This window comes from Gymnoscopelus braueri (assembly GCF_963280865.1).
Source record: "Gymnoscopelus braueri genome assembly, chromosome: 1".
Classification (NCBI taxonomy): Eukaryota; Metazoa; Chordata; class Actinopteri; order Myctophiformes; family Myctophidae; genus Gymnoscopelus; species Gymnoscopelus braueri.
In genome coordinates, this window is record NC_137603.1 from 32,236,669 (window position 1) to 32,253,217 (window position 16,549).

General features: G+C 41.1%; 1 protein-coding gene across 1 annotated transcript in view; it reads left to right on the forward strand.

The window, feature by feature from the left end:
* LOC308105796 (protein unc-13 homolog C-like) overlaps positions 1-16,549 on the forward strand; it is a gene marked incomplete at its 5' end in the record, with an annotated part of 229,949 nt that overhangs the window by 190,468 nt on the left and 22,932 nt on the right. Inside the window, 3 exons of the mRNA XM_080456721.1 lie at positions 2,676-2,799; positions 3,471-3,530; positions 11,745-11,825. Coding sequence (XP_080312847.1) covers positions 2,676-2,799; positions 3,471-3,530; positions 11,745-11,825 — 265 coding nt within the window. The remainder of the gene's footprint in view (positions 1-2,675; positions 2,800-3,470; positions 3,531-11,744; positions 11,826-16,549) is intronic.

The following is a 16,549-nucleotide window of genomic DNA, read 5'->3' on the forward strand; positions in this document are numbered from 1 at the left end:
TTCATTCCTGGGTCGGTAAACAGTCTTTGTAAAGTGTAATAATGCCTGATGAACTTCAGAGAAATCCATCGTGGTGCCTCCCTCCGTGGCTTGGCATAGCATCAATACGAGCACAATATTGGCCGTGCCCGCAGGAGGGTAATCTCCTCTCCCGCTGTCAGCGGGGGGTGTTGAAAGGGAGGCGTAGGATGGAGGCACTATGTCCTCAGTGGGGGGTAAGCCAGTAGGGTATAATAGCAGTGACAACACGCAAGACGAAGCTCCGCGCCATGGGGGATCGGGCCTTCTGCTCAGCTGCTCCTCGGCTGTGGAATGCCCTCCCTGACCATCTGAGAGCACCACAGTCCGTTGACGCTTTTAAAAGGGCACTAAAAACCTTTCTTTTTAACAAGGCATTTGCCTAGATTGCCTGGACTCATTGATGCCATGTATGTTTTGTTTAAAAAATTTAACTTTTTCTTAGCTGTGTTGTGTATAGCTGACCTTTGATCTGATTTGTATTCATGTCACTGTTTTGTTATTATTATTATTATTGTAATTTTTTGTTTTTGTTTTTTAATACTAATACAAAATAGCACTTTGAGATTTGGTTCAAATATAAAGTGTGTTACAAATAAAATGTATTACCGGTATTATAATTATTATTATTATTATAAGTGTACTGGAATTCAGGAGTTGGCATAATGACTAGGAATGTGGAGACAAAAAGGGTAAGACATAATTGGCTACTCACACTTTTAAAACTGTGAAAAGTATGCTTCACACATACTGTAGAACGACTTTTGCGGATTCCAGTCATTGTCAAGCACACTTGTTAATGAAAACATTAATGAATGAATGCATTATATAGTACAATATAATGAATACATTGACTAAGACTTTGAAAAGACTAAACTCTGACATCTTTCACATCTAATATACAATTGAAGACTTTGGAAAATACTTTTAAAAGACTAAACTCTGGCCCCTCTCACATCTACCATGCACTATAGAAGACTTTGAAAAGTCTTATTAAAATACGAGATCTGACACCAGCGCACATCAAAACACAAGTGTCATAAGTCCCCTTTTCTTGTCACACTTAGAAATGTAGCCTAATATAGTCTGTCCGTCCATCTTTCTTTCTATCCATCTACAGCATATCTCTATTGTATATCAGACTCTGATCAATGCTGAATATTAGCCGTCGTGTCTATATTCAAGTCCAAATCTGAGCTTTTAAATCTTCTAGTCTGTTCATGGCATGCCATACTGTAGGTTTAGGCATTTGTCCTGCCGTGGCATTGCTACAGAGACCAGCGGTCACCTAGCGTGAGTGACACAGGATCTCATGCACAGTGTAAGGCAGAGGTTCTCAAAGTGGGGTCCGGGGAGCCCCAGGGGTCCTTGGTGGGGGTTCCAGGGGGGTCCCCAGCAAAATGTGTTAATACAGCATTGCAATCATTTTAACCACGTTATCCCTATTTTATGTTTGCTATTAAAAAATAGCTACAAGCTCACGGCACATCACTTAGCTTGTACATCTGCTATTTTGGAAAAGAAACTTAAAATCTTGAAAGTATTGTTTTTTTTTAAATAATTTTGTATTTGTTTTAACACAAATCTTCTCTTCTGGAACCACTGGTAAGGTGATGACTAATGGGGATCGGTAATAAACAATAAGCAATAAACAGTCATGGCCTCGCTAGAAGATCAGACTTTGACGTGGCGTTCAAAGTCTGTTTCTTGAAGCCTCCTATACTTCTCCCATCATCATGACACGCAATTCAATTCAATTTCATCTCAGTTACAGGCCGAGCTCGTCTGAGGCCCCTCCGTGTGTCAGCCCTCAAAATGATCTAAATTACCTTCTAAACGGTCTGCTCCCGAACAGCTGCACCACCTGTTCTTGTCTCTCCATCCAGGATTCAACCTGGGGGATTGTGTTTTAGGCTACTTCTTTTGCATACTTGATAGCAGAGGCAACATTTCTCAACAATGTCTGCCTATAGTGACATGGCCAAAATAGGGACACCAGGTTAGAAAGTGGTTAATGGATGTTACTGTATGCAGAGAAGAAAACATGTGTTTATAACGTGTGTGTCACATTATATTATATCACATGTAGATGGATGGGCTTGGAATGAGATGCACTTACTCAGCGCAATAATCTAAAATGATCTTAATCATGTAAAAATGTTCAGAGGTGGAGAAAATTATGCTTAAACGAACTGAATTTGAGGTTAAATGTGAATGCTAGAGGGTGACAATAATTGCCATCCCGCAGGGACCCCAAATGACACCCCTGCTTGAGAGGGGTGTCGTTAGTAACGTTAGTACGGCTTGAATAAGCCTGCACATTATTGCTCTCAGCCACTTGTCAAAGCAACATTGAGGCCAATGGGGTATTATGGGTATTATGGTAAATCCTTTAATGATATGCAAATGCCAAACCCTTCCTCCGTATATTTTTTTAATATACAATAGGGTGAGATTAAAGTTTAAAGCTGTTGCATTTATTTCATACTGGTTGTTCAACCTGGGGGAGCCATGATGACATCTTCAATGGATTGATTGGTTACCTCCAGCCAATGTTAATGTCTTTGTGTCTTTTTTTATTATTATTATGATATGCCATCAAAGTCCCCGGACGTGACAGATGGCCTTTCTCTCTCTCTCTCTCTCTCATTTTACAGTTTGATGTTATTTGCCAAGATTTGTGAGAAGACCGTGCTGAAACGAGTCCTCAAAGAGCTGTGGAAGCAAGTGCTGAACACCATCGAGCACACCATCGTCCTGCCTCCGCTCTCTGACCAGAGTGTACGTCTGTCTGTCTGTCTGCCTGTCTGTCTGTCTGTCTGTCTGTCTGTCTGTCTGTCTGTCTGTCTGTCTGTCTGTCTGTCTGTCTGTCTGTCTGTCTGACTTTCGCACATACATGCACAATACATCCACACACACATAATATGAAACAAAAGCTGCCTACTCAGCTTCACATTTCTGTAAACAAAGGGCTTATTTAAATGTTCCACGCATGTACGGGCAAAGATTATGCAATGATTAGAACATTATGGTGTATTGTTCTGAACAGGTACACATGCATGCTGCTTACATTTTGTACACACAACAAGAGTATGAATCACCCCCAAACATTATGCTTTTAACAAAGCACTGTCATTATTGTAATTAATGGAATGTAAAGGCTTTACTAACCTGCTGTGCACCGACAATAGTTTTTCAATATAACGGACAGATACCAAACACATCCACATTCAGTAAAGATGAATCCCAAATCTAAAACCAAAAAAACCCATCAAACCACTACGCACACACGCACGCACGCACGCACGCACGCACGCACGCACGCACGCACGCACGCACGCACGCACGCACGCACGCACGCACGCACGCACGCACGCACGCACGCACGCACGCACGTGAAACTAGTGATTGCTCCTGTTGAACGGGTCTCTCTCCTTTGCCTCTCCTTGCAGGCAGGAGCTCAGATGCTCTTCACTGCAGCCAAGGACTTGGGACAGCTGTCCAAACTGAAGGTAATTGGCACGCCGAAATCCTCTGTGTGTGTGTGTGTGTGTGTGTGTGTGTGTGTGTGTGTGTGTGTGTGTGTGTGTGTGTGTGTGTGTGTGTGTGTGTGTGTGTGTGTGTGTGTTTTTTTGCTCAAATCCTTCTCAGGTCACACACTCCATAGCAACCTCATATCGTTGCTGTTGGGCATAAACCTCTTATCTCCATATTTTAATGTTTTTTTTCGTAAATTAACACCCTACTTGATCACACTACAGCGTCACACAAAAATAGCAAAAGTAACAGATCTACAAGGCCGAAAGCGTTTTGAGCTTGTAGATCTGATACTTTTCCTTTTTTTTTGTTTGAATCCTGAAAAGTAACAGTTTTGGACATATGAGGTCTCCACCCGACAGAATAGATATGTCCTTTTTCCCCAACACTTCCAAAGGGATTTTCTCACGGCTTAGCAGGCTTCCTGTCATCTGGGCATCACAGTCTGCAGTACAGCTACATTATGTGACACCGCTCAGATTTATACAACTCATCCCCAATTCTGCTGAACGTGGTTTATGTCAGTGGTGGAAAAAGTACTCAAATGTTTTACTTAAGTAAAAGTATCAATACTGCAATATGGAAATACTCTGTTACAAGTGAAAGTCCGTAATTCAAAATGTACTTGAGTAAAAGTACTAAAGTATTGGCAGTATACAGGGCTGAAGTGGCTAATGTATGTATAATAATCAAAATCTACAAAGTAACTAGTAACTAAAGTTTTCAAATAAATGTTGTGGAGTAAAAGTACAATATTGGATCGGAAATGTTGTGGAGTAGAAGTAAAAGTATTGGAAATTGGAAATACTCAAGTAAAGTACTAATACCTCAAAATTGTACTTAAGTGCAGTACTTAAGTAAATGTACTTTGTTACTTTCCACCACTGGTTTATGTCCACTGGAAACCGTTGCTGTCGGAGATCTGCAAGCTCTTTGGAGCCGCGTTTCGAGCTCGTAGATCTGCTACTTTTGATATATTTATACATTTATGTATCATTGACATGGGATGCATAGCAATTGTTACCTATATATATTTTTAATCCTGAAAAGTAACAGGTTTCCACCCGACAGAAACGATATCTCTTCCATTTATTAAGACATTTTCCGCCTTTCTTTAGACATGACTGGGCAGAGAGGCAAGGAGGAGCGAATAGATAGGAGGGTTGACATGCAAAAACAGCTTTCTGAGTAGGATTCAAACCCATTATGTTGTCAGCACATAGACTGGTCGGTAGTGTAAAGTAACTAAGTACATTTACTGAAGTACTGTACTTAAGTACAATTTCGAGTCATTTTTACTTTACTGGAGTATTTCCACTTTTCAATACTTTTCCTTCTACTCCACTACATCTCAGAGGCAAATTTTATACTTTTACTACAAATATTTGAAAACTTTATTTACTAGTTACTTTTTAGATTTGGATTATTATTACAAAACACCTTAATTTCGGCCATTTGAAAATAGCCGATCTACAAGCTCACAATGCGTTGCGATGCGACGAATTGTGAGCATGTGGATCTGCTATTTTAAGATGTTCATGCATTTTATACATTTGAAAACTTGTGAAATGGGATGTTCTGCATGATTAGCACTTGATACTTTTGGTACTTTAAGTACATTTTGATACAAATACTTTTGTACTTTTACTTGATTACATTTTGAATTCCGGACTTTTACTTGTAAGGGCACGGCACGGCCACACCGCACTTTTATTTTATCTATGGGGCGGAATCTGCCAATGCTTTGTCAATGCAAATGCGTGGATTCGAGTGAAAGATGCGCAAGACCATGAATCCACGCATTTGCATTGACAAAGCAGGTAAAATAAAAGTGCAACCAGAGTATTTCTACATTGTTTCCACCACTGTTCTCAGCAAATGGACTGGTAGTGTCACCTGTACCAAGTCCACAAGCTGAACATGGATGGGTAGGTGGGTGGATTGATTGATTCGATAGATAGAAAGTATTATTTGATCCACCAACCATATCGTCTCTGTCGGGTGGAAACGTCCAAAACTGTTACTTTTCAGGATTCAAATAAAAAAATAGCAAAATTAGCAGATCTACAAACTCAAAACGTGTCGTTTCGCGCTGCGTTTCGAGCTCGTATATCTGCTACTTTTGATGCTTTTGTGTGACGCTGTTGTATGATCAAGTAGAGTCAGAGTGTTAATTTACGAGAAAACACAAAAAGTTAGATTATGGAGATAAGAGGCCCGACAGCAACAATTTGGTACCTTGGAATACCTGGGTGTCCAGGTCCTACCAGATGATGAGAGTATTCCATCACACCATGGGGTTTGCTTGCCGCTAAAAAGTGATTTGCAAGCTAACGACATGTTGCATTGCAATCTATTGTCAGCTTGAAAATCTGTCATTTTTGGCAAGGCGACACCGTTACGCTATGGAGAATTAGAGTGACAATGTCCTGTGATTGCAGAGGGGATTTACAGTATAACACAACAGCTTAGCTGAAGTTGTTGAATATTAAATGGAACATGCATCTGTTACGGTAGACTGACATTTAGCTATACCTTATCCACACTTCTGCCATGGATTAATGCAGATGAATAATGATCTAATATGAATATGCACGTCCATCTGGAGTCCTTCTAGAAAGCACACACCTCACTCTCTCAGGCTTTGCCACCATTGTGCTGTTAAATTCAGCAGTATTACAATTTGAACCCTTTTACGCTTTTTAACCACATAAATCCTGGCATCCCTAGTTTGTGTATATACTGTATATATTGTATATATATCGTCTCTGTCCAAAATTGTTACTTTTCAGGATTCAAATTCAAAAATAGCAAAAGTAGCAGATCTACAAGTTCAAAGCGCATCGCTTCACGCTGTGTTTTGAGCTTGTAGATCTGTTACTTTTGATACTTTTGTGTGACGCTGTAGTATGATAGGGCATTAATTTATCAAAAAGCACTAAAAGTTAAAATATGGAGATAAGAGGTTTCGGTAGCACTTGCTATGCATCCTATGTGTATAACGCATCATGAACATACGTGCATGCGTGTGTGCGTAGAATGTACAACGTTTGCCTCTGAGATGTAGTGGAGTAGAAGTATTTAAAAATTGAAATACTCAAGTAAAGTAAAAGCTCAACATTTTACAGTACATAGTACTTGAGTAAAAAATGCACTTAGTTACTTGTTTCCGCCACTGCATAGCCCTAGATGGCGAGTGGCTCCAGCTAAATGTGTACATTGAGCAGGTTGGGTAGTAATTGGTCCTTGAGCCCGGGGATATTTATTCTGCTGGAGCAGGTTCTCTGAGGCATTGTAATGCATCAATGTACAGCCTTTCCACCACAATGCTCTATTACTAACCAGCCGGGCGTGGGAGTGCCATTACAACACAGTCAAACAGGATGTGTGAGTAGTGAGACATGCCGTGATCTGTGTGTGTGTGTGTGTGTGTGTGTGTGTGTGTGTGTGTGTGTGTGTGTGTGTGTGTGTGTGTGTGTGTGTGTGTGTGTGTGTGTGTGTGTGTGTGTGTGTGTGTGTGTGTGTGTGTGTGTAATGTCTGTATAATGTGTGTGGTCTTGTGTAGGCCTCTGTATTTGCATATCCATGCAGTCGGGCAGAAACCTCTTATCTCCATATCTTAACTCTTTGCGTTTTTATCGTAATTTACGCCCTACTTGATCATACTACAGCGTCACATAAAAGCATCAAAAGTATCAGATCCACAAGCTCGACACGTTTTCAGCTTGTAGATCTGCTACTTCAGCTATTTTTTATTTGAATCCTGAAAAGTAAAGGTTTTGGACATAATGCACACATACTGTACATTAATGTCAGTGTATGTGTGTTTGCTGGGGTTTGGGGCTATGCGTGTGTGCAGTGCATATCTACACACATGTTGATTTACGATATGTTTTCCATGGGTATGATTATGGGTGAGTGTGTGTGCTGGGGCTTAGGGCTATATGTATGTACATTATGCACATACGTACATGTTGATATATCTTTTCATGGTTGCATGATCATGTGTGTATTGGGGTTTGGCGGTGTGTGTGTGTGTGTGGGGGTGCGTGTGTGTGTGTGTGTGTGTGTGTGTGTGAGACACTCTGAGATGTCCTTCGAGGGAACATCTGAGGCCTCCATTAGCGTGCAGATGGTATGGTTCCTGTCTGCTTCCCATAAGCGCCGCAGTGATCCATCAACTCCTGCTTAATCCTAATCATAACTGATTGTTCCAGTATTGATTTTCTTCTTTTTTTTCTTAACGTACTTTGTTCTCTATGTATTCTGTTTATTGCTCTGTGACTTTGTCAGTGTGTGTAAACTACTAACATCAGGCCACACGGTCTGTGGCGTCAGACTGAAGTCAAAGCTGCTGCTAATGCAGTGATTCCCAAACGTTTTCGTGTCTTGGATCCCCAAATTGGTATATATTTGGCCGCGGACCCTCATCTGAAAATGTGTTGTGCCAGGGACTTGTGTGCTACTGTATAGCAACTTCCATCAATCAGTAATGGCTTGGAATGGACAATAACAGCACAATAATCTAAGCCAGGGGTTTATCAAAGTCCGAGACAGCGGTGATGGATCTCACAAGGGTCATACACCGGCCCCGCCCCCTCCTTTACGGTGACATTGCTGTTAACTGTGTTTAATAGTGTATTTAAATGGACAACATGCTACATGACAATGTGGAAGCCGCTTATCTCCATATTCTAACTTTTTATGTTTTTTCTCGTAATTGAATGCCCTACTTCATACTACAGCGTCACACAAAAGTATCAAAACTTTTGCTATTTTTTTTATTTGTATCCTGAAAAGTAACAGTTTTGGACGTATGAGGTTTCCACCCCGACAGAGACTAAATGTAACTCCGCACATACAGGGAGCCAGCAGTTAAGTCAACATCTGTCTACAAATATTAACAACTACGCTGAATAGCAGATAACAATTCACAACACTCATTTTGATTCCCCATTTCAGCTTCCTCTATGCTTGAAAGGCCCTTCTGCGCCAGCCAATTTGCAGCAGAGAAAGAACTAAATAGAGAGAGTCAGAGTCAGAGAGAGAGAGAGAGAGAGAGAGAGAGAGAGAGAGAGAGAGAGAGAGAGAGACAGTCTCTTCATCATAGACAATGCACCACTTTCAACTGATAATTCAAGTAAAAGTTTGCTATGCCCACAATGAGTTGTACCATATGCCACGTTTTAACCCATTCAATCCGGGAGCGCATCTGTGTCATTTTTAGATATCTTTGGCTATTCAAAAATAGCAGATCTACAAGCTCATAGTGCGGCACTCTGTATTTTTTTTTAATCTTGAACATTATTGTGCAAATCTTTGAATAAATATATTTTCTTGAAACAACATTTTTAACTAAAATCTTTGCTTCGGGGGGGGGGGGAGTTTGAGCACCACTGATATAGCAACAATAGTTTTCCAGAAAAATTAAGACATTTATTGAGGCATTTGACAGTTACAAATGTTCGCTTTAAAATATATATATTCAAAGATTTGCACACATTTTCACGAGAAAAAAACGTTATTAGCAGAGCGGCACTCGGTACCGCGCTACAAGCTTGTATATCTGCTTTTTTTTAATTGCCAAAGACATCTTAAAATGACACAGACGCGTTCCCGGTCGTAATGGATTAAGTTTTACATGCACACCCTTACAGATGAGAAGAGAGAGCCAGAGAGGCGTATAGAATAACGATATAATTAGAAACTGAAAGACTCCCACCTTCTGTCCCTGTTTCTCCTCATTTCACTGTTTGTGTGCTGGATGCAGGCAGACTAATATAGATGAGAACAAACGTGGTTGTCTTGTCGTGACTCTGGGTGCATAACTAGTACTGATTGTCCCTTTCACCTCACGTCTCTGAACAGATAGAGAATATAGTTCTCAAACGTTTTCGTGCCAAGGATCCCCAAATTGATATATATTTGGCTGCGGACCCCCATCTCAAAATGTTTTGTGCCAGGAACCCCCAGGAGAGAAGATTTGTGTTTGAAAAATTCAAAATTATTCAAAGGTTTCCAAACATTTTCGATATTTTTGCAGAGATCTTCAAAAATAGCACATGTAAAAAAGCTCGCAGCGCGGCACGAAGTGACTCAACATTGCAAAGTCATCACTTCTGCTCAACTCTTAATCAGTACCAATGCAGTTATACTGCACTAATGCAGTAATGGAAAAAAACTGTAACGTGTTGTCTTTCTAGTTATCCTGAAGGTAATCTTCCTTTTAATCGGCTGTGTGCTCTGCCTTCCCAGTAGCGTTTCCTCAATTTGGCCAGTGATTCAGAACCTCTTAACAACAGGATGTTGGTTATTGTTTCTCTGAGACCCGTGATTAATGAGCAGGAATTAACGAGCTGCAGTTTGTTAATACCCACGCATCCTCCAAACGTATTGCACTTTGATCCATGAAAAGTGATGGGTTGTGGTTTAAAAAGCCATGTGGTATCCCTAAACACAGGGAAGCTGTCAGAACCTTCCCTAAAACATCCGGGACAACGCTCCACACGTCCCAGACTCTTCTCCCTTCAGGCTCCCAAACTGTGGAATGAACTCCCTTTAGCAGTTAGAACTGCAGACTCACTCCCAATCTCCCACCGTAATCTGAAGACTCAACTCTTCAGACTCCACCTTTACTTACCCTGTAGCACTTGCCGTAGCCTTGACAACAACGTTAATGTAATTTAGAGTTATGTAGACAGATGCCAGGTTCATTTGTTCACCTCGCATAATAGTTTGTATAGTTTCAATGTACAGATAATTTATTTTTGGATATTATACTGTTTTTAGACTGATGATGATATTGGTTTACCTATTATCCTAGATGACTATGTCTATGCATTTGATGTATTACCTCGTCTTTACCTTGCTTACTGTAAATCTCTCTGGATTAAGAGCATCTGCTAAATGCCTGAATAGCGATGGTTATTTACTTCATTCACTACACACACACACACACACACACACACGCACACACACACGCACGCACGCACACACACACACACACACACACACACACACACACACACACACACACACACACACACACACACACACACACACACACACACACACACACACACACACACACACACACACACACACACACACACACACCAAAAGTACAAAGAGAATGAGGCAGAAGTTAAAACTTTAATACCGCTTTCATTTAATGAGACAGAGGTTACAACTTAAGCACCACTTCTGCCAACAAAATTAGCTTTTGTACAAATTCTGTTAATTAAAATGTACTAAAAATGCTCGAGGACACTACTCAATCTGGCTTCAAAATGAACCGGCAACTCCTGGGAAATAAGAAGGTGTCTCTATGTGGTGTTGGAATTCTGTGAATTATTATATGAAAGTACCTCAAACTACGTAAATATCTGCAGGTATGAAATGCTTTTTGAAGTTATTTCTCCAAGGACCACAGTGGAAATAAGCGCTCAAGACTTTGTGTGTTTTACCCTCTTTACAGATATGTACGGTATATCTTTGTTGTCGGGCAGAAACCTTGTATCTCCATATTCTAACCTTTGGTGTGTTTTTAGTAAATTAACGTCCTACTTGATGGGAAAAGTATCAGATCTACAAGCTCAAAACCTGAGCTTGTAGATCTGCTACTTTTAGCTATTTTTTTATTTGAATCCTGAAAAGTAACAGTTTTGGACATATGAGGTTTCCGCCCGACAGAGACGATATATGTTAATGTCTACTCTGTATGTATTTTTGCCAAAAGATATGTCAGTCAACCAATCAATATTTTAATGTTTTCTCATAAGATAACCTGCGAAAAGTGATGACACTGCTTGTTGCTTCGTTTCATAATTTTTTCGGAACCTTAAGATCACTTGAGCCTTCTATAATATCATTGTATAATGAATGACAGAAACAGCCAATCTACAAGCTCACGGCAGTTGTGAGCTTGTAGATGTGGCTATTTTTTCAGTGGCTCTGTTTTTACAATTTCTGAAATCTTTGGATAATTTTTTGACTATTTGTGCCTGCCCAAAATAGGGACTCCAGGTTGAAAGGTTGTAAAAAAATACTGTGCTGTGAAAGGCTGTGCACTTTGCGTGCTCTTCATGCTCTTCGGATCCCACTGATTTGAATCCCAATGTGTTCTGTTTTTGGTTCATGCTCTTGATCCCACTGATTCCCAATCTGTTGTGTTTTGGGTCTCTCTCCAGGAGCATGTAACTCGAGAGGAGGCCAGGAGTCTGACTCCACGGCAGTGTGCAGCCATGGACCTGGTGCTCCCCACCATCAAGGTGAGTGTCCAGCTGTGTTACTGCTGTCAGTCCTAAAACCCCATGGAGGGAGGCAAACTGCTGAGCTTCAAAAAAACAAAAACAAAAAACATGTATAGCGAGCGCTGCTGCTGGGATAAAGATACCAAGGATTAGTCTGTGACCTCACTGTTAAGATACCAAGGATGTGTCAGTGACGTCACTGTCATACGATAATTACAGAGGATGTTACATTGCGATGTTTCAAAGACCGTCAGCGCACACTGCTTTGGTTGTGTATTGTTGTTCTGTTCATATTATAAGATATTAGACAACGTCAGGAACACAGTCAAACTTTATTATTCGCTCTAAGCTCTGACAAGTGACTCTTCTTCTATCAACTGACATTCTCTATCTCCCAAAGCCCCACAGTCCACAGCGCCCCTCTGAGGCATATAAGTACCATTACAGTTAAGAATCATGGCCAATGTGAATGCTGGCCAGCGGGGAGTGGGCAATTGTACTCGGGAACGGTTGGAATCAATCAGACCCAGGCTGAATCCGCCAGTTTCCGAGCAGTTGGGGTTTCAGTATCTTGCTCAAGGACACGTTGGCGTCAAAGCCACGGGAGGAGCCGGGGATTGAACCGGAAACCTTCTCCAAGACGGAGAAGGTTCCACTGCTAGCCCCCATGTAGTGCATTCCCATCTCACACCCGCCTTTGTGGATCACATACGTGACAAAATACATTCTGTTTTTGTAACGACGAGCTAGAAAGTGTTGTTCAAAACTGTTATTTTTAACCCATTCAGATCGGGAACGCATCTGTGGCACTCGGTGCCGTGCTCGGTGCCGCGCTATGAGCTTGTATATCTGCTCTTTTTTAACAGCTAAAGAAATCTTAAAATGACATGATGCGTTCCCGGTCCTTATGGATTAATGATACTCTAATTCTCTGAGGGTTCTATGTAGGTAGGAGGTGGTTTTTGGCTAAGACGGATATATACACCCAAACAGCAACACATTCTAAAACAACACCACAGACGTTTTAGGCTTTAAAGGATGGCAATGTTGGTTGTCAGTTGGCTGTCTGCCCATCCACCACTTTGGTCCCAAACCACATTATCTCTAAAACTACCGGCTGGATTGCCATACCATTTTCAAAGCTTTCTCATGCGCTCTGGAGGATGCACCCTACTACCCTGCCCTTCCTCTTTTGCCACCCTTAGGCCAATGTCCACTTGCACACAAGACATGGCAAATTCTATTGGGTGGATTGCTACGAAACTGGCTGATTGCGTTCATGCTCCCCGGAGGATGCACTCTAGCTATTTGAGTGACCCCATGACCTTTTCTCTCACGCTACCCTCAGGCCAAAATGTCAACTTTGCACACAAGATATCTCATAGTCTGACCGGCAAATTGCAGGATGAACCCTATTGATTTCGATGACTACATGGCCTTTCCTCTAATGTCACCTTTTGGGCAAAATGTCCGGTTGAGTGTAAGTTGCAGCACGGCCTCTACAGGCTGATAGCAGAGGTTTTAGACATCTTCTCTACCTCTACACACATTGTATTCTTTATTTTTTTTGGGGTCAAATCTCCTGCACATATCGTACTTTGCACTTACTTTGTAATCTCCCATTACATTCTGTACACTTCTCTCTTTATTGTTGCTAAAGTTTTGACTTTTTAATTGTTTACCCTTTTTAACTCTTGTTATAGTTATTATAGTTATTACATCTTGTTGTTTAGGCATCGTTAGTAATAGTCTGTGGGGACAGTCACAGCATTTCTCCACACATACTTGTATGAGTGAGTGACAAATAAAACCTCTTTGAATCTTTGAGTAATCTAGTGTAGACACTTGGGGGTAGTTTGATAAAAGAGGTTCAGGTTTAGAGAGAGAAAGCGGTCTGTCAGATGAATAATTGGACCGTTGCCTTATTAACCCATTAAAACCGGGAAAGCATCTGTGTCATTTTAGGTTTAGCGTTGGCTATTCAAAAATAGCAGATAAGCTCACAGCGCGCTTCGTGCCACGCTGCGAGCTTGTATCTGTTATTTTTGCTTTTTTTTTTTTTATCTTGAAGGTGTGACAACTACTGATTTAGAAGGCATTTGTAGAATCGACCTCAGGTCTTAATGAGTTAACACAGTCTGTTTACCGGCATGCAGTGAAGCAATTTGAAAACAAAGCTCTAACTCTACCCAGGGCAGGTGGAGAGTTACGGAGAAGTGCCACCGGCGGGGAACACTATATTGTGAAAGTGCTGAGGAAACAAATTGATTCTAGCATCTCCAAGGAGACCACCTTCGAGATTAGATCAATCGTGAAGCTGCATTTCTCTTCATCAGTATTCCAACGACAACAGCCAATTAACACCACAATTCGGTAATGTCTCCAGGAGGCCGGGAAAGGTTACATTCATGCCAGCGGTGTGAACAAAAACAAATGGAGAAAGAGGCAGAAATGGACTCGAATCAAATAAGTTAGTAGAAAATGGAAGTAATCCTAAACTAACGCCGCAAAATGGTACCCCAAGGACCTCAACCAATCAACACATGCTGCATTTGAATGTGCTGACCTTCATAACACAAACAAACAAACAAAAGCAATGAAAAATAGACCATAACATATCGTTGCTGTCGGGCAGAAACCTTGTATCTCCATACAGTATATTAACTTTACTTGATCATACTACAGCGTCACACAAAAGTATCAAAAGTAGCATATCTGCAAGCTCGAAGTGCTCATAGATCTGCAACTTTTGCTATTTTTGAATTTGAATCCTGAAAAGTAGCAATTTTGGACAGTTTTGGCAGTTGTTTCCACCCGACAGAGACCATCTGAGATTTGCTTGACTAGATGACCAAGCGCATTTAAAAAATTTGAGTTTGAAAAAGAGGTTGAATTCCAACAGTGGGATTCTCTGAGGACTGCTAAACCCCCAAATCCAGTGAGCATATTCGGGGGGGAAAAAATAAAGAATATGAAAAAGGTACCACATTTCACATTCCCCCAAGTCAAGGAGGACAAAAATACTCACATTTCACTTATTTATTTGGCTCTCATCACAAAAGAAAAGCACTTGAGTGTTTTCGGCACAGAGCCTGAGGAACGCTGATAAACGTTGAAGACGGCTCCGTGCCGACACGCCTAAGCATTTATTACTATTTGACTGTGAGTGAATAGAGTGTATTGTCCTGCGGAGAGAACCTTTTTACTCTGGAGGAAATAGAGAATGAACGGTGAACCTTTGAACTCTAAATGGCTTCCGATTCTGGAGGGAAACACTTGCCTCCATAGTGTCTGCGTCTGAAGGTCGATAGCATTGGTTCAATTCAAATGGGCTTCTGTAATTTGCTATAATACGTCAATGTGTTCCTTCACTTTAACCCCTGACCTGTGAGTCAGTACATAATTGAAAGGCAGGTTGTTCTCTCTCCTCCGCCAAATCCAGCTTTTTTTTCCAAATCGGTCATTGTCTCTGGCAGGCCGAAAGGCATGGCTGACACTATGTTTTGCACCCTGTCCGTCCGTCCGTGTGTGTGTGTGTTTCCGTCTGTGTGTCAGCTAATCTCTCACAGTTGGCTTGATCGCAGCGAAACTGTGCACACACACTCCCGGATGCCACAGCAGAAGCTCTGCCCCAAATGTTTCACATGGGCCTGTTATAGCGCCACCAGGCGGTCGATTTTTGCAAAAATATATATTTTTTTACAGTACCTGTACTCCTACAGATTTTTTCCAAACATCACGCAAATCGGTACACAGTATCTCTATAAACAAACACGTGCAAACATTTATACATTTATTAAGAGCAAGGCAAATGAATATGACGCGTTTCGACCTAGAAGGTCTTCGTCAGGGTCTATCTGGCATTCTGGCTAATCAGTCACTTAAATACAGCCGTGGATGATGTTTCAATCAATTACCGTAATTTTCGCACTATAAGCCGCACCTGACTATAAGCCGCAGCAGCTAAATTGAATGTTTGGAACATATATAAGCCGCACTGGACTATAAGCCGCGGATGTAAAATCCATAGATTTAGGAGGTCCCCTAGTGGCCGTCAGCTGTAAAAATCCATAGATAAGCCGCACCGTTATATAAGCCGCAGGGTCGAAAAATGGGGAAAAAGTCGCGGCTTATAGTCCGAAATTTACGGTATGTTAATATGTTATTACGTCATTATCACATTTAAATGACAGTCAGACAGCACAATTGCCCCAATAAATGAAAATAAAAAAAAATAACAAAACAACACCCAGAGTGACAGACACCAAAATAATCTATAAAATAACATACTGGGAAAACAGAGTAAATATAATCACAGTGTATTAAATGTTTACACTGTAAACCCAAACATGATCACAGTAATCATAACAAACATCAGAGAAACGGCAAGTAATCAACCTCGTCATTTAAGCCTGGAAACTGTGTGGCTTTTAAAGTGACGATCCAAAAAGTTTCTCTTTGGAGCAACCTTTTGAGTCTGTCGCCTCCTCTGCTGTCAGCGGGGATAACTTCAATGGCTTGTTGTGCAAACAATCCCAATTATGTGATGGCTGTACATTACCATGAAAAAGGCCATGGCAGTCCCTCCTCTCTAAAAGCTACAGCCATTGAAGTTATCCCCGCTGACAGCAGAGGAGGCGACAGACTCAAAAGGTTGCTCCAAAGAGAAACTTTTTGGATCGTCACTTTTTTGTTGCGTTAAAATGGCTATTTCTGAGGATATCATGAAGCCTCGTTCCAAT